This window comes from Lontra canadensis, unplaced genomic scaffold, assembly GCF_010015895.1.
Source record: "Lontra canadensis isolate GAN:19392208 unplaced genomic scaffold, GSC_riverotter_1.0 scaffold186, whole genome shotgun sequence".
NCBI classification, from domain to species: Eukaryota; Metazoa; Chordata; class Mammalia; order Carnivora; family Mustelidae; genus Lontra; species Lontra canadensis.
In genome coordinates, this window is record NW_022631180.1 from 1,463,554 (window position 1) to 1,487,129 (window position 23,576).

General features: G+C 53.8%; 6 protein-coding genes across 10 annotated transcripts; 3 read left to right on the forward strand and 3 right to left on the reverse strand.

Moving 5' to 3' along the window:
* Positions 1-1,603: 1,603 nt before the first annotated feature.
* Positions 1,604-5,251, forward strand: LOC116860931 (lymphocyte antigen 6 complex locus protein G6f-like). Its single transcript, XM_032847267.1, has 6 exons — positions 1,604-1,661; positions 2,449-2,778; positions 2,858-3,121; positions 4,093-4,248; positions 4,430-4,496; positions 4,632-5,251. The coding sequence occupies exons 1-6, from the start codon at positions 1,604-1,606 to the stop codon at positions 4,654-4,656; spliced, it is 900 nt and encodes a 299-aa protein (XP_032703158.1). The 3' UTR covers positions 4,657-5,251.
* A 987-nt stretch (positions 5,252-6,238) lies between these two features.
* On the reverse strand, positions 6,239-7,634 carry LOC116860903 (lymphocyte antigen 6G6e-like). Its single transcript, XM_032847241.1, has 3 exons — positions 7,535-7,634; positions 6,785-6,916; positions 6,239-6,657 (listed from the first exon to the last, which is right to left on the reverse strand). The coding sequence occupies exons 1-3, from the start codon at positions 7,584-7,586 to the stop codon at positions 6,341-6,343; spliced, it is 501 nt and encodes a 166-aa protein (XP_032703132.1). The 5' UTR covers positions 7,587-7,634; the 3' UTR covers positions 6,239-6,340.
* A 1,504-nt stretch (positions 7,635-9,138) lies between these two features.
* On the forward strand, positions 9,139-11,439 carry LY6G6D (lymphocyte antigen 6 family member G6D). The gene is made up of 3 exons (XM_032847242.1): positions 9,139-9,193; positions 9,276-9,422; positions 11,198-11,439. Exons 1-3 carry the CDS (start codon positions 9,139-9,141, stop codon positions 11,419-11,421), a joined length of 426 nt encoding a protein of 141 aa, XP_032703133.1. The 3' UTR covers positions 11,422-11,439.
* Positions 11,440-12,278: 839 nt separating this feature from the next.
* Positions 12,279-15,307, reverse strand: LY6G6C (lymphocyte antigen 6 family member G6C). Its single transcript, XM_032847187.1, is given in 4 exon segments — positions 12,279-12,963; positions 13,342-13,452; positions 14,961-15,087; positions 15,089-15,307. Coding segments are annotated over 4 exon segments (525 nt in total). The 5' UTR covers positions 15,161-15,307; the 3' UTR covers positions 12,279-12,748.
* Positions 15,308-16,561: 1,254 nt separating this feature from the next.
* On the forward strand, positions 16,562-19,848 carry MPIG6B (megakaryocyte and platelet inhibitory receptor G6b). Of its 4 annotated transcripts, none has more exons than XM_032847144.1 (6): positions 16,562-16,675; positions 16,890-17,237; positions 17,390-17,480; positions 17,835-17,875; positions 18,015-18,094; positions 18,224-19,848. In XM_032847144.1, the coding sequence occupies exons 1-6, from the start codon at positions 16,615-16,617 to the stop codon at positions 18,326-18,328; spliced, it is 726 nt and encodes a 241-aa protein (XP_032703035.1). In that variant the 5' UTR covers positions 16,562-16,614; the 3' UTR covers positions 18,329-19,848. The 4 variants fall into 4 exon arrangements, with proteins under 4 accessions (XP_032703035.1, XP_032703036.1, XP_032703037.1 ...); XM_032847145.1 differs by having other exon boundaries at positions 17,871-17,875; positions 17,988-18,094; XM_032847146.1 differs by having other exon boundaries at positions 17,871-17,875.
* Positions 19,849-20,148: 300 nt separating this feature from the next.
* Positions 20,149-23,408, reverse strand: DDAH2 (dimethylarginine dimethylaminohydrolase 2). Of its 2 annotated transcripts, XM_032847142.1 has the most exons (8): positions 23,182-23,408; positions 22,589-22,805; positions 21,986-22,348; positions 21,773-21,872; positions 21,573-21,646; positions 21,291-21,410; positions 20,643-20,792; positions 20,149-20,470 (listed from the first exon to the last, which is right to left on the reverse strand). In XM_032847142.1, exons 3-8 carry the CDS (start codon positions 22,280-22,282, stop codon positions 20,354-20,356), a joined length of 858 nt encoding a protein of 285 aa, XP_032703033.1. In that variant the 5' UTR covers positions 22,283-22,348; positions 22,589-22,805; positions 23,182-23,408; the 3' UTR covers positions 20,149-20,353. The 2 variants fall into 2 exon arrangements, with proteins under 2 accessions (XP_032703033.1, XP_032703032.1); XM_032847141.1 differs by lacking the exon at positions 22,589-22,805.
* Positions 23,409-23,576: the final 168 nt, after the last annotated feature.

Consider the following 23,576-nt stretch of genomic DNA (forward strand, 5'->3'; position numbering starts at 1 on the left):
AAAAGACAAATACCATATGATTTCAGTCATATGTGGAATTTTTAGAAGATTTTATTTATTTATTTAACACAGAGAGAGCATGCACAAGAGAGCACACACTGGGGGAGCGGCAGAGGGAGAAGGAGAAGCAGGCTCCCTGCTGACCAGGGAGCCCAATGTGGGGCTCCATCGCAGAACCCCGAAATCATGACCTGAGCTAAAGGCAGATGCTTAACTGACTGAGCCACCCAGGCGTCCCCATATGTGGAATTTAAGAAGCAAAACAAACAAGCAAAGGGAAAAAAGAGAGAAAGAAACAGATTCTTAATTATAGAGAACAATCTGATGGTTGGGGGAGTGGGCGATGGGTGGAAAAGGTGATGGGAATGAAGGAGGGCACTTGTCATGAGCACCAGGTGATGTTTAGAAGTGTTGAAGCATTATATTGTACACCTGAAACTAATAAAACACTGTATGTTAACTAACTGGAATTAAAATAAAAACTTAAAGGGTCTCCTGGGTGGCTCAATCAGTTAAGTGTCTGCCTTTTGGCTCAGGTCATGATCCTAGTCAGGATCCCCCGGGGGTCCTGGGATTGAGCTCTGCATTGGGCAGAGTTCGTGTGGGGAGTCTGCTGCTCCCTCTCCTTCTGTGGCACACCCCCCTCACGTTCCCGCACTCTCTCTCCAATAAATAAATTTTTTAAAAAATAAATAGAAACTTAAAAATAGATCAACCATACATTTTTTTTAGAAACTAACCTTTAAAAATAAATAACACATTTGGGGCGCCTGAGTGGCTCAGTGGGTTAAAGCCTCTGCTTTCTGCTCAGGTCATGATCCCAGGGTCCTGGGATCGAGCCCCACATCGGGCTCTCTGCTCAGCAGAGAGCCTGCTTCCCTTCCTCTCTCTCTGCCTGCCTCTGCCTACTTGTGATCTCTCGCTGTCAAATAAATAAAATCTTTAAAAAAATAAAAGTAAATAACACATTAAAAACTATTAGAGCTATATGAAGCTCTGCTTTGAGAATCCTGCCCGGGGTAAAGGGATTTGGTGTCCAGGCCCCTGTTATCCTGTTCCTTCAGTAGTAACTTAATACACTCATCAGGAGCTCAGAAGAGGTCAATGGTATGCCAGGGAGCCACAGGGAAAGTCATTCCAGATTATTTATGGAGTATTGACTAGGTATGCAGTCTTATGCCGGGTTCTGTGGAGACCAACATGAAGACTCAGGTTCTTCGCTCATGGTTGGCATCTCTCCTAGGGTGGAGGAAAAAGAGCACAGAATGTACTTCCAGACTGAATGAAGGTAGACAGCTGTGCCCCCTTCTGCAGAGGCTTTTTAGCACAAAGTCTTTGATCTGTCTCTTTCAGCTGATGTGGAGTCCGAAGTGTGAGGAGATCCTCTTCAGAACACCCTGGACTGGGTCTTTTCCCCCTCAGAACTGAAAGGTGGTGGTCACTTTTTCCCCAGTAAACATGAAGCTGGGCTTTATCTCCCCAGCATTCCCATCCCCTCAGAGGCCCATGTCACTCTAGACCAGGGAGCGTGGGACTGTATCTGGGTTTTGTTTCCTCTACAGGACACCAGGTCCTGGGCAAGAGAACTTGGAAGCCTCTCCCCATGGCGGTCTTACTCCTCCTCCTTCGGTTCCTATGTGGAGCCCCCTGGGCTGCTGCAGGTAAGGAGGAGGAAGTGGGGGATTCTTTGATTATTCGGAAGGTTGTAAGGAACTACTGCTGTTTCTCCTCAGAGGCCTGGGGAAGGCATTTGACTCAAGGAGATAGATTTACCCCAACTGATTCCCCCCTTCCTTTAATTCTGGGGAAGACCCAGAGACAATGAGGGTCCAGGTTATGTACAGTTTTTCTTTTTTTAATGTTTAATCTTTTGAAAATTATTTATTAATTTATCAGAGAGAGAGAGAGTGTGAGTGAGCACAAGCAGGGGGAACAGCAGGCCGAGGGAGAAGGAGGCTCCCCACTGAACAGGGAGCCTGATGCGGGCTGGATCCCAGGACCCTGAGATCATGACCTGAACCCAAGGCAGACGCTTAACCGACTGAGCCACTGAGGTGTCCCTAATGTTTAATTTTCTAATTTGGGGGCTTTTGTTTTGTTGTCTTTTTTTTTTTTTTTTTGGTTATGTACAGTTTCCTTTAGAAAATAAGAATAGATGAGAAAATGCGTCCAGAAAAGGAGAAAGGAGAGGAAGAGAAAGGGTCTTTGCCAACTATTCTAGCCTTTTTTCTCTTGCCTTCAGATTCCTTCATCCACTGGAGGAGAGGGAGGAAGGCCCTACCTTCTCCTCCCCTCCTCACTTTTTCGTAGCTGTCACTTGAGAAAGTGCTCATAGCCAGACCCATGCTGGGGGAGTCCCCAGGAGGGGCAGAAGCTGGGGGTTGGAGGTCAAGTGGGAGCTGTTGATCTGATGGCAGTTTCTAGTCTCATACAATCTCCTCCCCACAGACAACATCCAGACCATCTATGTAGCCTCGGGGGAGGCATTGGAGCTGCCATGTCCCTTACCGCCCACCCTGAGTGGAGACGAACTCCTATCCTGGTTCCACAGCCCAGCAGCAGGTTCCTCCACTGCCCTGGTGGCCCAAGTCCAAGTGGTCAGGCCAGCCCCAGACCTCGGGAGGCCCACCAGGCCATCCAGGCTCAAACTACTGGGGAACTTCTCACTGTGGCTGGAAGGGTCCAAGGAGGGAGATGCTGGTCGGTACTGGTGTGCTGTGCTGGGTCAGCACCACAGGTACCAGAACTGGAGGATGTATGATGTCTCCGTGCTCAGAGGTGAGTGAAGGCGTGTAAATCGGGGGCCACTGGGGGTCAGGAAGCCCAGCAGAGAACTAAGGTCCCTCTCTCCCCACAGGATCCCAGCTATCTGCAAGGGCTGCCGACGGATCCCCCTGCTCTGTCCTTGTGTGCTCTGTGGCCCCTGCCAGACGCCTAGACTCTGTGACCTGGCTAGAGGGAAAGGGTCCTGTGAGGGGCCGTGTACTGTCATTTTGGGGCGATGGGGCTGCCCTGCTCTTGGTGTGTCCTGGGGAGGGGCTCTCTGAGTCGGGGGAACATAGACCAAGAATCATCCGCTGCCTCATGCCTCACAACAAAGGGGTCAGCTTTAGCCTGACAGGTAAACTGAGGGAGGATTTGGGAGAGGATATTGCCTCTGGCACATTCTGCACCTGCTGACTAGGGGAGGTGGACATGACTTTGTAATTGGCCAGATTTGGGTGGGTGGGGGTGATTTCTGGTGGAGCAGACCATCACCTGTAGGAAGAGGGCCCTTTTTCTCATTGATAACTCCCTAATAGAGAAGGGGGTTGTTTAAGCCAACTCTCTGGTGGAAGAGACCATTGGCCAAAAGGGATGAGAAGGATTCTGGTGGAATACACCATTAATTACAAATAGGGTGATCTATGACTTTTATGGAATATCTCATAGCAGACATGAAGAAAAGAATTATTGATGCGGGAATTGTCTTTTGAAGTAAAGATACATGTGCTAATGTTATAATGGACTGCTGTGAGTGAAAATAGAAGGGGAAAAATATATATAATTGTTTTAACAATTAGAAGTCCATTACCCACAGAAGGAATGCTACTGAATGTAGAATGACCCATTTATGAGGCAGGAGGGAGGAGCAAACGGACATTATTTTGGTAAGCAAAGGCCAATTAATGTGTCTTACTTCCCTCTACATCCTCAGCACCTAATATGGTGCCTGGCATTTGGTGGGCACTCAGGGAATGCTTATGGACTAAAAGAATGAATTGGAAGGCACTACTTTTTCCTGAAAGTTTGGATTACTATTAAGGATATGAGGAAGAATTGCAGTTATGGCTGATGGTCTGTTCTGGAGTTAGCTGTCCATAGGTGGGTACAGGTGTGTTGATATTTGCTACCAACAGAGGTTGACGGTGTCAACATGAAAGGCTTGAAAATGGGCAAAGTGGGATGGTGGAAACTAGGGACAAAGAAGCTTATGAAGTCTTTTGGTGGTAAGAGCCTGCTGGACTACAGGGGGAAAACCTCTCTCTGGGGCATGGGAACAAACCCCTCACTGCCTCCCTCCTTATCCCTGTTGTCTTGCCCTTACTGTAGCCTCCACGGATGCCTCCCCTGCCCTCTGTGCCCCTTCCACGGGCTGGGATGTGTCCTGGATCGTGATGCTCTTGCTCACAGTGGGTCAGGGGTTCACCATCCTAGCTGTCAGCATCGTGCTCTGCAGACAGAGGGCCCAGGGGGCTCAGTGCAGAGGTGAGTCCCTCCCTCCCAGGGGGAAAGAAGAGAGCATGGTGTGAGTGGGCGGATGGCAGAGGGTTGGGCTCACATCTTGCCTCTATACCCTACCTTCTCTAGGGGAGGAGGTAGTAAGGAATATAGGTCTGAATTATCTGGTGATTTCTCTGCTGCACCCCGTGTGGCTCCTTCTTCCCAGGTGCCTCAATTCCTCAGTTCAAACCTGAAATCCAGGTCTATGAGAACATCCATTTGGCCCGTCTCAGGTGAGGAACACTCCGGGGTGCGGGCTTAAATCCCAGAGGAGACTGGGGTTGGGGTGGGTATGGGGGCCCCTGTTCCTGAGGAGGTAGAGAATGAAAGTATCTTTAATCTGTCTTTCTGCTTCACAAAACCCATAGCCCACCTGCCCCCAAGATCAGATGATCTCCATGACATCTGCTGGAAGTGTGACCTGCTGTCCCCCTGGCCATCTGGCACCTGAGGCTTCGCCTGAAAACCTTGGCAAGGGGGGGAAGGGCTGCGAGTGCTGCCCTACAGTCCAGCTGGTCACCAGCAGTCACGCTGTGTGTGTGTGTGTGTGTGTGTGTGTGTGTGTGTGTATGTTCAGGGGCACTGAAGGAAAGCAAAGTATTATTCTGCGATGTCACCTGTGAGATCACAGGTGTGATTTCCTGTTTCATAGCAGCCAGTAAAGGGGTGGTCCTGAGCCCTCAGTACCATGGGACTGAGGGGAGCCCAGGGTGGCTGCCAGGGGGTGAGGAGGGGTGGGGATGGGCAGAGATGAGACAGGAGAATCCAGAGATTTGAGCAATTTTGGAGAGTCAGTCTCAGGGAAACCACTGGACAAATGGAGGCAACTAAAGAGGGAAGGGAAGGGACTCAAGTTAGAGGAAAGAGACAGGCAGGGAGAGAAGACAACAGAAGCACTAGGTGGGAGGACTGAATGACAGAGAATTGGAAGAAGACTGGGTTGCCCTGAAATTAAGCCCGACCATCCCCCACCCCCATCCCCTCATCCCTGCTCACAGAGAAGTGGAAGGAGAACACGCACCTTTAATCAGACCTCAGACTTCCTCACACGGACAGGGAGGGCACTGAGTCAGGACGGGGTGTGTGGGGGGGTTGCACTCCCAGCCGCCCTCCTTATCCTAGCACTTCCTGTGGCATCCGGAGCGAGCAATGAGAGGCTTATCAACATCCTGACACCCTGGGAGGCCCTAGAGTCACATGCTATCTCTGGGGGTAGAGGGAGTGTCCACAGGGGCGGTGGGTGGATTCCCTAGTGGGGTGTGTGCTGGGCTATCTTTGAGCCATGGACAAGCCTGAGCTGGTGGAGCGGGGAAGGGCACCGGTGCTCCTAACTGGTCTGTTCCCAGTCTCAGGCAGAAAGGAGCCAGTTTTCCCGACACACCATCACAAGCAACTCTACCAGACACCCTTTTGTGTGTCTGCTCAAATTTGGGCCTCACTGGAGGAAATCTTTCTCAGAAGCGTCATCGAAAGCCTCCATGCTACAGGGGCTCAAGCTAAGCTATTAGCAAGAAGGAGGAGGGAAATGACACAGAAGGAGAATGAGGTGAAAGTTACAGTTCAGGTCCCAGCAGCCCAGCCCAACCCACTAGGCAGCTCTAGTTTGCTTTTAAAAGAGAGAGATAGAGAGGGAGGGGGGGAGAGTGAAAGAGAACGCGCACACACACACACACACACACACACACACACACACACACGGCAGTGTCCTAGACTCCCAGATAGCACTTTTATTAAATTTACTTTTCACAATTCTCCCAAGAACCTCCTTCCTGAGTTCCTGAACTGCCAAATTAATCTTTCCTAGCAAGACTGTCCTCCTCACCATTCCTGATGCCCCTTCAATCCCCTTGCCTGGGACCCCCAGCTTCAACAAACCACCTGCCTTGACCAAGACCTGGAGCTGAGATAGGGCATCAGCCGTGGGCATCTAGAAAAGACAAAAGACCTAGAACAGGTACTGTTTATGAGGCGGGGCTCTGGGCAGGTGCCTATCCAGGCTAGAGTGGTGCCCGCAGGAACCAGACCTTGGGAGGGGTCTGGGAAGGTGTGAGGCTGGGAATCAGAGTTCTCTACAGAATCAGGTTCTTGGGCATATCTCAGATGCAGGGGTCTCGAAGGCGGTGAGGAGGGGGGCAGAATCCTGGGTTGAAGGCTGCAGATTGGCTTGAAGCCAGCGGAGGAGGGGACCTCCCCAGGTGAAGCTGGCTGCAAGGAGGAGCAGGGAGGCGAGTAGGGGGCTGGGGAGCGGCTGCAGCGTGGTGGCTGTGTTGCACAGGTCCTGCTCACAGCAGTGGTGCCGCAGGGCGTAGGAGCGCGACCAGTAGGTGGCATGGCCCTGCAGAGGGCACTGGGCCCGTGGGAGGCAGCCCTTCCGCTCGATGATCTCATTCTGCTCTGTGGAACAGAATGAGAGAATGCTGAGGTCCAGGCAGGAAGGAGGTAAGGGCAGTGGGGCAGCAGGAAAAGCAAGATGGATGGATGGAGACTGGCCTAGAGAAGGGTCATTGGGCCAGAGTCCTACCTGAGGTGCCAATACTGATGCCACAAGCTTCGTCGTCCTGACACTCGGTGGGAACCGGGTAGCAGGGTTTGGCAAAGCTGCAGGTGTAGCAGCGGAGCCGACCTCGGGCAGGGGGCGGGGGCGTGGTGAGACCTGCGGGGAGGTGGGGGGTTGTCGGCAGAGAACAGGAGAGACAAAGAGGCCTGTGAGAGGCTGGAGCCCAGATAAGGGAGAGAGATTCACGCAGAGAGGTGACACACAAAGTGGGGAGAGGGAAGTGGGGAAAGGGAAGGAGAAGGGCAGACAGAGGTCGCGGAAGAGACACAGGGAAGGGAGGGGAGACAACTCAGGAAAAGAAAAATCGCAGAGGCAAGAGGGATCCAGAGGTTGGGAGAAACACACAGATATGACAGAAGCCAAGAGAGTCAGAGGCGAAGGCAGAGAGTGACACCAAAAGCCAGACCCAGGAAGGCAGGGTGGCAGTGAAAAAGTTAAGCAGATGGTGCCCCAGACAGAGAGCAAATAAGAATTGACACTGACCGCAAGGCCCCGCAAAGAAGCAAGAGGTGAGATAAGGAATAGGGGAGACAGAGGACAGAGGCAGGTCAAGATGCTGCAAGGAAGAGAGTTATTCATTCTCAAATGCCTTGGAAAAGAAACTTCTGGTTCCACCTTCTCCTGGCCTGAGGCCATTCCCAGGAGCTCTTCTTTCTGAAGCCCATGCAAATCTCTGCTCAGCATTCCCGCTTCTCCCACCTGCCCCCCCCTTACCCAGTGCCCCACAGAGGAACAGGATGCACAGGAAGATGCTGGAGGGGCCCATGGCTGGACCCAGGGCTCAGGAGTCTGGGAGAATGTGATCTGCACCCAGAGATCCCGAGAGCTGGAGCATCTGAGCGAGACAGGGAGGGACCAGTAAACAAACACACCTAGGGAGTGAATCTGGGGGGTGGAACCGGGACCAGATTCACCAGCCTGACGCAGTAGGGGCCCTGGTCCCGCAGCTCCTATGTCCCACACCTCTCACATCCTCCCCGCCCCCTACTCGAGTGGGCTAGAGCCCTCAGGGTCTTCTCTGTGCTGTGCTTTCTGCTCTCAGCTGTGTCTGCCGCTCCAGAGTTCTGTCTGTCACCTTCCCCCTCATTCCTCCCCACCTCCCCTTGTCTCAAGCTGTTCTCGGCTCTGTCAGCTCAGTTCCCTGTCTTTGTTTGCTCCATCCTTCCCCTCTCCATGCTTTGGAGTCTTTCAAGGTCACCCTCCTAGAAGGCCTGGCCCAGAATTGTTCCAGCGTGGTGTCTGTATGTGGAACCAACAATGCCCTCTCCCACCCTTCCCTCCACACAAAGCTCAGTTGCATAAGTGGGACCCCACCCAGCTTCACATCCCTTTGATCCCCCCAAGCCTCAACATTTGTACCCTATAATTATCTCTCCCAGTTTTACTACTGTGGAGGAAGGAATTAATCATGGGTGGGGCCAGAGGGACAGACGTGTTTCCACTGGCGGGGGTGGGGGGGTGTTTCAGAAAGACTGGGAAGGAATGCAGGGAAAAGATTCAGGAGGTGATGGTAGATTCTGGAAAACTGAGGTTTATGACCTTGAGGGAGGAGAGCCTGATCTGGGGAATCAGAGCAGGGATGTATCAGGAGTAAGAAAGGGGAGGGAGGAGGGCAGAGGAGACAGATATCCTTTTTTTTTTTTTTTTTCTTTTAATCTCAGGACCTCTTTATACTCATAAAAATTACTGAAGGCCCGAAAGAGTTTTTCTCTGTGTGGGTTAATATTGGTATTTACTGTAGTATTTACTACATTCAAAATCAACACAGAGCATTTTAAGTAGGTTTATTTAAAAATAAAAATAATAAATCTATCACATGTTAACGAAACACAGTTTTGTGAAAAGTAACTTCTTTCCCAACAACACAGGAAAGGAGGGTTGCTCTCCACTTTGGGGAATTACATAAAAGGCTGAATAGAAGATGGCCCAGTTGTCACATGGCTTCTGCCCTTAGGCAGTTGCGACCTGTTGTTTTGGTGATAGTACGTGGAGAAAAGCCAATCTCCTGTAGGTATGCAAGTGGGAAAGGAAGACCATTGAGGACCCTCTGGCCAGGAGTTCTGGGGCCACAGCCTGAGAACCGCTGCTGAGGATGGAGCCATCTGGGGACTCCGGAGAACGCCAGGAGCTCTTTCTGCCGCGGCGGGGGGGAGGGGGGCCTCCCTGTCGCTAGTGGGGCCCCAGTGCCTGCTGGGGGAGATTCTTTACTCCCTTTTTATTGCCCTATAAAGCCCAAGGCAAGGGGGATATAAGGCTGGCGGATCAGGGCCAGGGAGGGGGGTGGGAGAGAGGTGATACTGACATTGCTGGCAGACACAATGAACTCTCTACTGGTCAGGGTCCTGCTCAGCACCCTGTTGGGGTCTGCCCTGGGTAAGGAGGCAGCCAAGCCCTGTCCGCCTCTGCCAGCTGGCTCCCGGTCAGCCCAGGTCAAGCGCCTCTTCTCTTCTGCCAGGAACCCGCATGCGGTGCTTTGAGTGCAAAGGAGATTCCAGCAACTCCTGCAAAGAGACGGTGGCCACCTGCGGGGAGGGGGAGCACTGTGGCTTCCTGGAACGCAAGCCCCAGCCTGGCCCTGGGCAGAACAAGCTGTCTGGAAACCGTGAGTCCTCAGCTTCTCCCCCTTCCCCCAGCCCTCCCCTGCCCCCAGGCTCAGTCTGGCTCCAGGCAGATGGTGCCATGGCAGAGTAGAGAGATCTGGAGCCCCTTCTGGCTCTGGCACTGAGCCCCTCAGCAGCCCACTATCCCTGTCACCTCCTCCTCTTAACTCCCCAGAGTCTCAGAGGCCCATTCACTCCTAAGTCGTTGAAAAAGTTCTGTCCCTTGAACGCAGGGACCAAAATGTTAAACCAAACTTGCAGGTATTAGCTAAGGACTGGGGTGTGTGTGTGTGTGTGTGTGTGTGTGTGTGTGTATGTTTGTGTGTGCGCGCACATGTATATGATTTTGAAATAATTTTTGATTGACAGAAAAGTTCCAAAAATAGTAGAGTTCCTGTATGTCCTTCACCTCTCTTCCTCTAATGCTAACATCTAATATAACCATAGTACAATGATCACAATCAGAAAATAACACTGGTACGATACTGTTAACTAGGGGCACTTGGGTGGCTGAGTGGGTTAAGCTTCTGACTCTTGATTTCGGCTCAGGTCATGATCTCAGGGTCCTGAGATCAAGCCCTGAGTTAAGCTCCTGGCTCAGCAGGGAGTCTGCTTCAGGATTCTCTCTCCCTCTTCCTCTGCCCCTCCCCCTGCTCGCTCACTCTCAAATAAATAACTCTTTCAAAAAACACCAACTAATCTTCAGTGTAGCCAGATGATCTAGTCATGTCTTTTTTTCTGGTCCTATAGCCAAACCAAATGAGAGTTCATCAACCACTTGCAACAGCAAGCCAATAAAATCTGACACAGAGCTTCTGCAGTGAAGAAAAGTAGGCTATTTATTTGTGTGGTGTCACCCAGGAGAACAGGGAGCTGATGCTCAAAAGCCCCACCCCTTGCTCCTGACAGCTGGCAAGTGAGAGATTTTGAGGGCAAAATTGAGGCTAGGGGTCTTCTGAGAAGGTGGGCTCTGCTGACTGGACCCCCATGAGGTCGTGCTAGCAGGCGCTGTGGTGCCACTTTGGTCCCCCAGAAATCTTTTCCATCTCAACAGCCTTGGAATCTAAAAAATCTCTTTATTCTCCATGTTAGACATTTCATTAGGCCCAACCAATGATTATGTCTTTAGAATAGTGCTGATTAACTACTTGTCTGCAGGTTTCTTTGAGTGATAAGCCATCATTCCTGTCCCTTGAGCCTAGGCTTGTGTGTTCGTTGACTGGTCCAGCTGTGCCTGAGGGTGACAGGACATGGAGTATTCATTTTCCACCTGAACTGACAAGAGAGATGTTGGCTTCAGTCCAAACCAGGATCCCGCCTTGCATTTAGTGCTCACAACGTCTTAGTCTCCTCTGATCTGGGACAGTTCAAACCAGGATCCCGCCTTGCATTTAGTGCTCACGACGTCTTAGTCTCCTCTGATCTGGGACGATTCTGCTTCTTTGTCTTCCATGACCTTGACACTTTTCAAGAGTCCCCATAAGTTATTTTAGAGACCATCCCTCAATTTACATTTATTTGCTATTTTCTCATAATTAGATTGCAGTCATGGATTTTTGGCCAGAACAGCACAGAGAAGGGAGATCGGGCCTTTTCAGCACCTTTGAATCAGAGCGCTAGCAATGTCAGTGTTCATTTTGGTTACTTGGTTTCATGGAGGTGTTTTCTGGAGGGGACAGAGAATCCCTCCGGGCTCCTGGAAGTCACATCCGCTCTACCCTAGAAGGCAAGTCCTCAAGCCAAGAGTCCAACACTGCAGTCTTGTTTTTTCTCTCAGCCTCAGTGACCTTGATTCATCACTATCGAGCCTGTGTGGCGGCCCATCATTGCAATCAAGTGGAAACGGAGTTGGTGGGAGACGTGACTTACACAACCCACAGGGAATGCTGCGTCGGAGACCTGTGTAACAGCGCCGTGGCAAGCACCGTGGCCCCGCCATGTGTCTTGGCTGCAGCAGCCGCCGCCCTGGCCTGGCTCTTGCCAGCACTGTGGAGAGACTAGTAGGCTGGGGCGGGAGGAGCAAGGGAGCAAGGGAACAAAGGAGAGCTGAGGTGAGAAGACAACCCTCTGTGAGCCATTAAAATCTCTCCACCACTCTAGAGCTGACTGGAAAATGCCATCTATCTTTTGCTGATGGGAGAATTGCAGGAGTATTATGCGGCCTCCATGCTCTAGTTACCAAGTGTCAGCGGACTTAGTTACAACAGTGCACTCCTTTACCAACAAACCCCCAAAGGACAATGGAGAATCTGCCCTAAGTGACCCCTGGGGCCTATTGCTAGGGAGAATCTTCCTTAGCAGTGAGGACCACTGAGCAGGGGGAGTGGGCTCTGGGCTGAATGGGGGTCACCAGGAACCAAAGAACATGGTTGGGTTTCTTCCCCTTTCTCCCATTTGCAACTTGGTTCTCAATGTGACTCTATAGGATTGAGAAAGGAAGTGGAAACACCGTGTTGGGAGGGTGGCTTGCTGCCCTGCTTAGGAATGGGGCCAAGTGAGGCCCTTGACTCTAACCTGCTAAGAGGGTCCTGTGTTCCATCCCCATGCAGCTCTTCTACCGTTTTGGGGGAGCCCTCAAGTCAGGCCGCACCTCCTTCTTGGCAGTACACAGAGGTGTGGCCTAAATTTGGGATAAGGATTGTTGCTCCAAACACTGGACGCGTATGTCAACCCCAGACACAGGAAGGAAGAAGGATGGAGGCCTGAAAAACCCGTTTCTCCATTTGCCCCAGCCCAGCCTCCCAGGGAAAGTCCCTGGAGGATTCTTGAGGAAGGGCAGGAGCTGAGAGTGTTATCTCCCAAGAGGGGGGCCTCTGACAACAGGTCTTTTGACAAAAAAACACACAGTTTATCAGACATAGATATTTATTACTCAAAATGCAAAGAGGCGAGCATGGAGATGAGGTACGTATGGAGCAAGGGTTTGGGGAATCAACCCCATACAGTGAGGTCATCAGGTCCTTCCTGGGAGCCTTTGCGGGGGACTGGACAGAAGTCCCATTTCAGGCCCAGATCTCCATCCCTCTCTGAGCTGGGCATGGTAGAGTGCAGGACGCAAAGTGCGGAGCTATTCTGGGACCACTGGAGGATCTGGGATGGTCTAGAGGGATATAGGAAGGGACTCGGGAGAAGGTCAGTGGAGGATGTAAGGTGGAAGGATGGGTGGGGAGACCGCTGTCTAATTACAGAAATGTGAAGAGCCTGGAGAAATGCTATTCTGAGTGAAGGGAGTTAAGGAGAGACCAGTGTAGGGAGCCAGGGGACAAGGAGACCTAAGGCTAAACTCAGGCTAAGATAGGTGGGAGGAGGGACAGCTATGGAGTGAGTCTCAGTGCAGCAGCCAGAGGCCAAGGCCAGCCACAGAGGTGAGGAGGACGAGGGCCAGGGCTGGGGTGGGCCGAGGAGCTGGGCTATTGCAGTTGTCCTTGTTGCAACAGGTGGTGTTATAGGTCAGGCCCAGCTTGTGGTTGGTTTGGTTGAAGGTCTCCCGACAAGGCTCTTCCGGTGTGCCACATCGAAGATTGGAGAAAACCCACATCTTACCTGAGGGTAGGAGTGGACCGTGGGGTCAGCCAGCACAGGTGCCTGGCGTGCCTGTGTCCCCCCCGCCCATGCACCCGCCCAGGCTTCCTTCCCCACTCTGCCCCTGCCCCTCCCCTCCTTATCTCTTCTCAGTAAGTCTGACTGTCCTTCTGCACTTCCGTCCCCCACCCCCTCACCCCAGTCTTGGTCCTCGGACTTGTTGCTGCCCACAATCCGTGTAAAGTCATAGAATGGTGACTGGCACTTAAGAATACTTGGCCAAATATTGTCCTTGCTGGGACTGTGTGTCCCATTGCAGTCTGAGCCACATTTGGGCCTTGGCCCTTGCCATAGAGTCTCCCACCAGCCCCCTGTCCCTACTAAAGAGGGGCATGTTACCGAGGTACACATTTGTTGTCAGGCACTGCTGTCCTGGATCCAGGCGGCAGGACTGCCGGTCGACACAGCCCAGCACGGGGACCTTGTAGCAGGAGTGACAGCGAATGTCAGCTGGGAAGACACAAGTCAGGCTGAGGGGATGGGGTGTCTGACTCACCTGGGGACCAGCCGAGCTGTGGGGTAGGGTGGAGAAGAGCCAGTCAAGTAAGTGTTCTGACCTGTTTGGTTTGACAGTGACCGAGCAGGTGAGTGAAACAGAAATAGTGGAAGTGGGTGAGGGTGGAATTGTTGCTCTGTGAATGCCTACACCTTAAATATCGTCCTGCACCCCACCCCATTCGGGGATGAGTCAAGAGGGGCAGAGCTACCAACAAAAACACAGGGCCAGGGATAGATGGAATGTGAGACTACCGTGGGCAAGGAATGGAGGAGGTGGGGGAAAAGATGAAGGAATTCAGAAGATGTCACAGACGGAGACTTTGAAATGAGAAGAAATACTACAAATAAAAAATCATGGCTCTTGGGGTGCCTGGGTGGCTCAGTTGGTTAAGCGTCTGCCTTCAGCTCAGGTCAAGATCTCAGGGTTCAGGGATCCAGCCCCACAGGCTCTCTGCTCAGCAGGGAGCCTGCTTCCCCCTTTCTCTCTGCAGCTTCCCCTGCTTGTGCTCGGCTTGATCTCTCTCAAATAAATAAATAAAATCTTAAAAAATAAATAAATAAAAGTCATGGTTGCAACACTTGTATCAGTGGCTTAGGACTTGAGGCTGGCAACAAAACCACCTGTGGCCAGCTTTAGCGATTTACTCTCCCCACCTGGTACCACCATGAGGGTGGGAAGAGGAACCAGACCTGAGGGATCCTCTCCAGCAGCTCTCAGACAGAAAAGAATAATATCTGAGAAGCAGATGGTCAGGTGCTCTCTGAGCACCATTCCATGATGGAGAGGGGATGGATGCAAAAAGTGTCACCCTCCAGGCTCCCACCTCAGCTAATTCTAGGCTTGCGTGAGCAAAGTTTGGTGAAGGAAGGGTTCAGTCCGAGGGCAGAGGAGCCCAGTGACTGCACCTCTGTGAAATAAATCCACTTCACCCTGGGGGTGAGCAGCCCTGGCATCCCCTCCCTAGAACCAGGCTATCTCCCCAGTTCCTCAGGAGGTTCTAGATCATCACTGGGACCCTCCGGAAAGCTGGTGTCCCTGTGAGTATGCTCTCCGGGGAAGAGCAGGGGTGAACTAAGAAAGGCTATTGCTTGAATGACTGAGAACAGAATCTGGAGGAGGAGGTGGGGAGTGTGGGGTGTACAAGAAGCCCCAGGATGGACACCTAGGTTTCTGGGAGGACTCCGCTGAGTGCAGGTAATGAGAGGACAAAGCAGTAAGCTGGGTTTGGTCGTGGAGTGGGGGACAGGGGACCTGGAGCTCTGGCAGGTTAGAAGGGTAGGTCTTGGAGGTGGGGAGAAGCGTGAAGGAGATATGGGTCATTGAGAAATGGAGCAAGGACCCCGTCACAGGAGAGCTGCGCCAGTTGGAGCTAAGGGTACTTGAGATCCCAAGCAGTGGGCAATGGAGCACAGTGGGTGGGAGAAGGTGCAGAAGTCCCTGGGGGTCCCCCAGTGCTCACCTGAGACCCAGCAGAGCAGAGCAGACAGGATGAGCAGCAGAAAGCCTTTCATGATGAGGGTCCCCGGGGATGGTAGCAAGTGCAGCAGCTGACAGAGTAGAGTTTCAGGGATCCAGCTCTGGGAGTTGAGTGGCCTTTTTGGAATTTATAATCCCAAAGGTCCCTCCCTTCCCTGCCTCTGATGGCCCCTCCTTCCCCATTTATACCCTGATGACCAGGGGTGGGGAGGGACTAAGCAGAACTGGGTGAGGGAGTAGGGATGGGAGAGAGAGGTACTGGAAGGTAGGCACACTCATGGCCAACTCCATTTTGGTTCTTGGTTTCAGGCCAAGACACCCTTCCTGGTTCCCAGCGGACAGCCCTGCCCGCACAGTCCTCTGAAAAGGCATCACCGAAGCCCCTGTGACATTACAGCGGCTATGGTGGCAGCACCTACTGGTTCCGGGAAACGGATAATGGGTGTAGCCTACACTCACTGCCCAATTTGGGTCCTTGGGGGGCATTGGTAGGGGCGCGTGAGCAGAAACTGAGGACAGAAGGGGCTAACTTCATCTGGATTCAGCCTTGACATGGTCTTCCCAACCCCTGCTCAGCCGCAGGATGAAAGATGAAAGATTCGTGATGTCACCAAGGGCCTCTGTGATGTCACAACAGCAAGGACCTAGGCTGGGGCTGCCTGCTGAGGTGCTGCCTTAGGCCCTCAGAAGGTTCTGGGAACCTGCCTTGGCTAAACCAGGGCTTGGCCTGGCCTGGGCGAGGGCCGATGAAGTCCAGGGTGTGGGGCATGTGGCCTGTTCCAAAGTGTCTCCCAGACCAAAACCTGCCAGTTTGGGTGGGGCACCATTGGCCAGGAGGGACAGCGTGGGCACAGAGAGGTGAAGGAGAAGCTAGAATAAGAAGTTGCAGTAATAACAATAATGATGAGCACCCAGTGCTCCTATATGTCAAGCATTGTTCTAGGCATTGTATGTGTATTACTTTTTTAAATTTCTCAGTACTCTAGAAGGTAGGTGCTTTTTTTTTTTTTTTTTAAGATTTTACTTATTTATTTGACAGAGACACAGCGTGAGAGGGAACACAAACAGGGGGCGTGGGAGAGGGAGAAGCAGGCTTCCCTCAGAGTGGAGAGCCCAAAGTTGGGCTAGATCCCAGGACCCCGGGATCATGCCCGAGCCAAAGGCAGACGCTTAACCACTGAGCCACCCAGGCGCCCCAGGTAGGTGCTTTTTATCCCTGTTTTACAGATGAATGAACAGGCCCAGAGAAGTTGATAAAAAGTTGCTTTTTATCCCTGTTTTACAGATGAATGAACAGGCCCAGAGAAGTTGAACGACTCTCCCACATCACTCAGCTAGTAGATGGCTAAGGAAGAACTCAGACAGCCAGGATGCTCCGGGCCACCGCTACCCCGCGGGAGTTAAAGTACAGAAAAGTGCTTCCGTAACCAGCAGAGCACCACTTTCAACTGAGTATTGTCTGAGGGCTGAAAGCGAGCCAGCGAGGGCTCGCAGAGGGATCCGGCGGCTGGTAGCCCCGCCCCGCTCTTATCAGAGCCCCCAACCCGTGCCCCCCCCCAACCGCCTCTTCCCGAGTTTCCCTCTGGTCTCCTCCGCTGATACACTTGCCTCCTATCCCCACCACATACATCCCAGCCATGGCTCTGGTTCTGCAGCTACTGCTGCTGCTGCTGTCAAGGGCCCAGGGAGACCCCGGGGGTAAGCCATCTTCCCCCAGGAAAGTTGGGAGTGGGCGCAAGGAAAGACTGAAGGGCGGGGGGTGCTGGGGAGGGGAGGGTTGATGTGTGGGGGATGATCCAGGCTGGCGGGAGCTCAGAAGAGAGGGGAGAGAGAGGAGACGGGAATGGGGTTCGGGAGTGGGGTTAGTCTAGCCCTGTGGACTTGCCCTAACCTCTGTCCCCTCCAACCCCAGCTTCACTGGACGGCCGTCCCGGAGACCGGGTGAATTTCTCCTGCGTAGGGGTCTCGCATCCCATCCGCTGGGCCTGGGCGCCTAGCTTCCCTGCCTGCAAGGGCCTGTCCAAAGGACGCCGCCCAATCCTGTGGGCCTCCTCGAGCGGGACCCCTACTGTGTCTCCAGTCCAGCCCTTTGCTGGTCGCCTACGTGCCCTGGACCCCAGTATCCGGCGGCTGGAGCTGCTCCTGAGCGCGGGGGACTCAGGCACCTTTTTCTGCAGGGGCCGCCACGAAGAAGAAAGCCGTACAGTGCTTCACGTGCTAGGGGACGGGGCTGATTGCAGGGCACCGGGGTCTACCCACGGTAGGTCCAGGCCTTTGCGCCTGGGACTTCACTCACACACCCTCGGGAGGGAGAGAGGCCTTAGCGGGAGGTTTCCTGGACGGGAGATCTAGTTCTCTGTCCTCGCACCCCTGACCTCAGTATCCGTCACACCCTGTCCTCCGTTCACCCAGGGTCGGTGAATCCCCAGCTCCTGATCCCCCTGCTGGGCGCTGGGCTGGTGCTGGGAGTCGGGGCGTTGGGCGTGGTCTGGTGGTGGCGCAGGTGAGCACAATGGGCGGGGCCTGGTTACATGGGTCGGGACCGGAGGCGGGAGGGATAGGACCAGAACCTTCGCAGACAGAAGCTAGACCTAGAGCTCGGGCGTGTGGTTTATAGAGGAAGGGGGCGGAGGAGGGAGGTCACCCCTTGGGCCGAGGCCACAGGCTGGTAGGCGGAGCCCTGGCTAAGGAGGCGACGCTAGAGCCGGAGCAGGATCAGAGCGTGGGCGGAACTATCTGTGGGGGTGGAGCCTAAATTGTTTTGCGGGTCTGAGCCTTTGAGTTGCTGGGTTGCTGTTGGCCCCGAGGAAGACGAGATAAAACTGGTGGCTCTCAAAGACTTATACATCCGTTACAGACGATCACCCCCGCACCCGCCTCGACCACTCCCCAGATTTGGTGAGACTAACCACCCCATTTTTCTACTGCTCCCACACTTCCCGCCTCTCAATTCCTGAGTCTGAGCCCTTGCTGGAAGCAGAATGTTGGTCCCTTTCTCTCCATTTTTCAGCTCTGTTCACCACTTCCCCTCATATAGATCCACTCGCGAAAGTCAAGCCCCAGAGGCCAGTAAAGGAGGAGGAGCCCAAGACTGCAGGGGACCTGGACCAGGAGGCGGTAAGGGCCTGGCGATTGGAAGGGGGTTGGACAGAATCCCTGAGAAGAGTGGACTGAGAAAGAGAGAGGCCTGAATCCCCCAGCGAGTCAGACTTCTGAGACTCTCCTGCCTTCCTCCTCACCTTTCAGAGCCTGCTCTACGCAGACCTGGATCATCTGGCCCTCAGAAGGCCCCTCCGGTTGTCCCCCATGGTCCCAGCTGATGCCTCGACCATCTATGCGGTTGTAGTTTGAAGGGAAGCCCTTATTTCCAACCTCACAAGCTGAAGGTTCCCAGCTCTCCACAGCTCCCCTCTCCTTCTCGGCCCCTCACCTGGCAATGGATGCACCATGGGACAGAAATGAGCACTAGTATGGGAGTCAGGAGCCCTGGGTTCTCTGCTCTGCCACTGATCTTGCTCCTTCAGTTACCCCATCTCTCCTATAACTTTCACATCTTCTTCACCACTGGGGCCCTCTCTAAACCTGATCAAGCCCTGTCTCCCTATCTTAAGACATCAACAAGTCCTAGATAGTTGTCCTGTCTCTTCCCTCCCCTGCACAGTCCAGCTCTTTGAACCAGGGGCCTACACTTTGTCTTCTCCTTGACTCCACTCACACTGCTCCTCATCTCTCCATGAGGTTGCCAGTGATGTCCTAATGGCCATGCCAGTAGCGTTTTTAGTTGGTCTTTGGTTACTTCCTTCTTTAATGCTGGCATCTTCCCTTTGGACTCCTCTGCCCTCCTCCCTATTCCCATGGTATCCCCCACCATTCTAGGTTCGTCCCTTTATCTGACTTCCCTCTCTTCTGGGAATCTGGCATCCACAGCCAGTCCTTAAGCCTCACCTCTGCAAACAACACTCAGAACTCTCTCCAGCTCAGATCTCAAGTAATGAGATTTCCCATCTATCCCTGGGACAGCCCTGCCTGGTCAGCCATAGACATTCTTCACACAGCATATCCCAAACCCAACTCACTGTCACTCACTTCATCCTCCTCTGTAGTCTCTCTTGATCAACCAGTTGCCTAAGCCAGAATCTGGGAGTCATGCAGACCTCGTTCTGCTCACTCCCACACAACGAACCAAGTCCTGTCTTTCTATTTTAATGTCAAGGTGAAATCCATACCCTTCTTCATGCCCAGGGCTGCCACCTGAATATACTCTCCTCATTTCCTCCCTGGGTGACTCATAGCCCCACCTCATCCTCTTGCCCCTGCCCTCCTCCCTGAAGCCAGAGGGGTCCTCCCCAATGCAAACCTCCTCCTCACAACCTGTATTCCAGAGTTGCAGGATGTCTTTCCAGGACCTTTTCTTGGACCCATGGGCCTTGGCTTTGGGTATAAGGTGCTGGCAGCACTCTGCCTACCTTCCAGACTTGTCTCTGGCACTCCACATGTGCACAGCCTGCCAGCCTGGGAGAGATTCTCCCCAGCCTCCAAATACGTTTTTGTGCCAGGCAAGTCCTTCTTTCCGGATCACCCTTTTTTCCTTCTCCCCACTACCTTCCTGCCTAATAATTCATCCCCAAGACTCAGCTGAAATGTAGCCATTTCTGGGAAGCCATTCCTGACCCTCTTTGCCTACCCCTGCATACATTTTGATTTTGATGCTGTAGGCAGTCTCCTTATTTATCTCTTAGCAATCACACCCTGTAAATTGTTCCATCACAACCTGTATTTCAGTTTCAATGTACTGTGAGTTCCCTGCTCTCAGGAGACTGACCCTTTTTATATTACTGCTAAGCCTCAGTAAATGAGTGAATGAAAATGAATGTCCCTGGAAGCGTTACTTCTTCCTTTCTATCAACTAGGAGTGGGTTGGTAATCTACCACTCTCTGAATCATCTGACATTTAGATAATGAGTGATCCACCCTACTCTTTCTTCTCTATGTCACATATGCTCCCCACAATAGAAATTCTATCCTGTCCATCTTGCACCCAAACACCTATAATAGGGCTGGGCAATGACTCAGTAAGTGCCTAATGAGGGTTTGATGAATGAAAGACTAACCTCAACCTCAGATTTCAGCCCTGCCCCTATCCCAGTTAAGACACCAGCCACAGCCCAGTCTAAAAGGTCAGTTCTGTTTTATTAGTTCTGTGGGAGAAGACTCACCCAGTGGACTCTATCATTTTTCCCACACTAAGCCCCCCCCCCATCTTGGGGCCCTCTCCCCACTACTATACCTATTCACCGTCCTCTATCTAAGCCTCCTTCCGCTTCTACTCCCTATGCTGCCCAAACATTGGCCAGCCAGAACCCTAAGGCCAGGAGCTCAGCTGTGGGGACGCGTGCTGAGCACCAGGCAGAGGGAGCTGAGCCCGGCGCCTGCCTTCTCCAGTTCTGAGCAGGACACAGGTACCAGGGTGACATCAGAGAGCTTCTGCAATGCCTGCAGGAAGAACACGAAATGGGAGAGGGGAGTAAGACTCTGAGGCCACAGCCAGGCCCTTCTTGGAGCCGGCCATGCTTCTAGAGAAGGTACCCCTTCTTTGTCCCACTAGGAAGGCTCGAGACTCCTTCCTCTGGTTGTTGTTAGTAGTGGAGCTCTTGCCTCCTCTCACCTCCTGGCTATTGGGCAGGTCCCCGCCTCCACGGTGCAGGAGAAAAGGGTGCACACCAGGCAGCCCAGGTCGCAAAAAGAGACAGTCAGCAGCTGCATCATCTGGGAGAGTCAGGGACGCATAGGGGTGGTCTGTCAACACTGCCATCGCCTGAGGAAGGGAAAAAGAAGAAGTGGTCAAGTCTCAGAGCCTCCCCACAACTGAGTCTGGTGGCCCTACCACCACTAAGGGCTGGGAACACAGTTACATTTGTTGCATGATAATGATAGCAAGTACTTGCCCTTAGTATGTGTCAGGCACTGTTCTAAGCATTTTAGAGACTTTTGTTAAGTTCCACCTCAGACCCACATGCAGTTCTTACTACCTGCGGCCCTCTTCTCCCCTTCTTCAGCCCCCACCAGTCCATGTCATCCATCCTTCCTCATTGCTTAGATGCCACCTTTGAGAAGTTTCTTGAAACTCGGGAAGACGATGTTAATCGACTGTGTTTCCTGTCCTGCCATAGTAACTTCTTGCTTTCTGACGTGTTTTCATACCAGATGGACAGCTCCATGAGGGCAGGGGTTGGAATTAAGTCTCTGAACCTCCCCGCTTTCAGCCTTACAGGACAAGAGCCACGCCCACTTTTGTTGGCCCCACCCTCCTCACCCTGACAGCCTTTTGGGCAGCCTCGCTGCTACCAGCCACGACCGTGCGGGGTCCCCCCATGCCGCAAAGACCGCGCAGATGGGAGGTGCTCGAGACCGGCACTGTGGAGACAGCGAAGTCCTAGGGGCAGCAAAAGAAATTACTCAGGGACGCGGGAGGGATGGGGGATTCCCTCAAACACAGGTTGCTCTGGGCTCCTTTCTACTCCGCGCCCCCTCCGTGCGCCCCTCCCACCCAATCCGCTCCCCGCTTCCCCAGCAAGAAGCTGGTCCCGCTCCTCACTCGGAACGTGTCTGCCACGATCTCAGCTCCTCGGTGATTGGTCCACTTGGAGAGGCCTACGAAAAACTCCCGGCCTGAGCCCAGGGAGGCCGCGGAGGTTTGAGAGCCAGAGTGAGTTGGAAACAAGGCCCAAAATGGCCTAGTCTCCCCAGCTCTGCTTCCCAATGCAAAGCCCAGGGATGCAGGCACCTCAACCTCACCCGTAAAGAGAACATCAGTGCCATCCAACGTCGCGTTCTCATCCCCCATCTCCACAATCCGGAGCCCAAGGTCCTGAAGGGCTTTGCGGACTCCATCGACCTTAGGGCAGGAAAGAGGGCGCGGGGCAGAGACATTCCCAACCATAACTCTTAAAGCCCCGCACGTCCAGCTCCTCCTTTCCCCTTACCCCCAAACCGCGCCGCGGCGCTCACCTCCGGCCTGCGGGAGGGGCTCCAGGGACGCGTAATTAGGGCCGTGTCCCCTTGGATCACGGCGGTGTCACCGAGGAGCGGTCCCAGCGGCAGCGACTCTTCAGGAGGCAGTTCTAGCAGCTGCAGCCCCAACCGCTGCCTCAGTTTACCCCCCAGTACCCCGTGCTCCCTCTGAGCTTTAGCCAGGTCCAGAGCCGGGAGGCCAGCCCCCGCACCCTCCCCCGAAGCCAGGCTCTCCGGGACCCCCCGGATCAGGGCATGGGAGCAGCGGCCCAGCCCCTCCCCTGGCGTCCCCATCCCATCCACACAGTCTCCCCCTCCGGCCGCGCTGATTTCTTAGTTTTCTCTTTTTACTTCACCTGTCTGGGATAAGAGAAAAGGGGAGTGGGGTTGGCAGAGAAAGAGACATGCACAGAAGGGCGTAGGGGGGTGGTTAAGAGCGCCCGGGTCTTCCTTCTGCCATCTCCGGGCGCCCCTCCCACTTCGCCCCACCCCCTCCAGACCTTCCTCTCCTGCCGACCCCATTCCACCCCGCACCCTTCTGGGTCTGGTCTGCTTCTTTGGAAGGAGTCCGAGGAACAAGACCCCTAATTTTCACAACACCTGTTGCCCCAGTTAGGGGGCTTTGCGAGGTCCCTGCTAGGCGCCCCTCTTGGCAGCCGCTAGGATGCGCTCACTCCCCAAAAATGCAACGGTCCCGCCCCCTTAACCCTCAGCTGCTCGCTGCCATAGGGACCCGAAGTGCGGCGAGGGACCCAAAGGGGTTATGGGACAGGAGGAGGCAGCTGGGGAGAGAGTCAAGGCCTGGAAGATGGAAGTCCTGAATGCCCAAACGAGAAAAGAGAAGAGGGGTAACGAGGGAGAAATTAGAATCTAAGGAGTTAAGTCCCTCCACCCGGGCCGGTCCCGCTGCCCCTAGCGCGACCCAGTATAAACCAGACCGAGTCCCCGAGGACTGGGAGAGGTCTAAAACGAAATCCAAGGGGCGGGGAAACCGGGGGCGTGGTCCCAGGGAGCGGCTGCCACTCCCGGCTCCAGGACCCCGTCTCCTGGTCCATCTTCCCCAAAGTCTACCCCGCTCAGCAACGCACCCAAATTTCGGCCTCCTGCACTCTGTCCGTTGCAGGCACGGACCCGGCATCCTCAAGCTCCAGCCTGCGCACGGTCCAGAGGACATCTCCAACCCCTAGGCTTACCTCCAGTGGCCACCCCGACTCCTGCGTTCTGTGATCTTGGCTGGGGCCCCACCCCCCTGAGGACAGAGTTGGAGAAGGGAGTCCTAGTCTTCAAGCCTCGGGGACTGGAGCTCTTTGCTTTTGAGGGGTCCCCGGGTAGGCGAGCTCAAGAACTACGGTGGGGCGGGGGCGCGACGGTCTGGCGGCTCCGGGGCATTGTCTAAGCGGGACGGGGCGGGGCTCCTAGAGACCACGCCCATTCCGCCCTGCTACGCCGCGCCCACTCCAGGGGGACTTCGTTCCCCTCCTCAGAACTTGGCCCCGCCCCGTGAGTGCTGCCCAGGCCCACCCAGATCTGGCTGGCCCCGGCGGCTGGGCTGCAAACGCGACATGGACCACAAGACAGCGTTACGGTG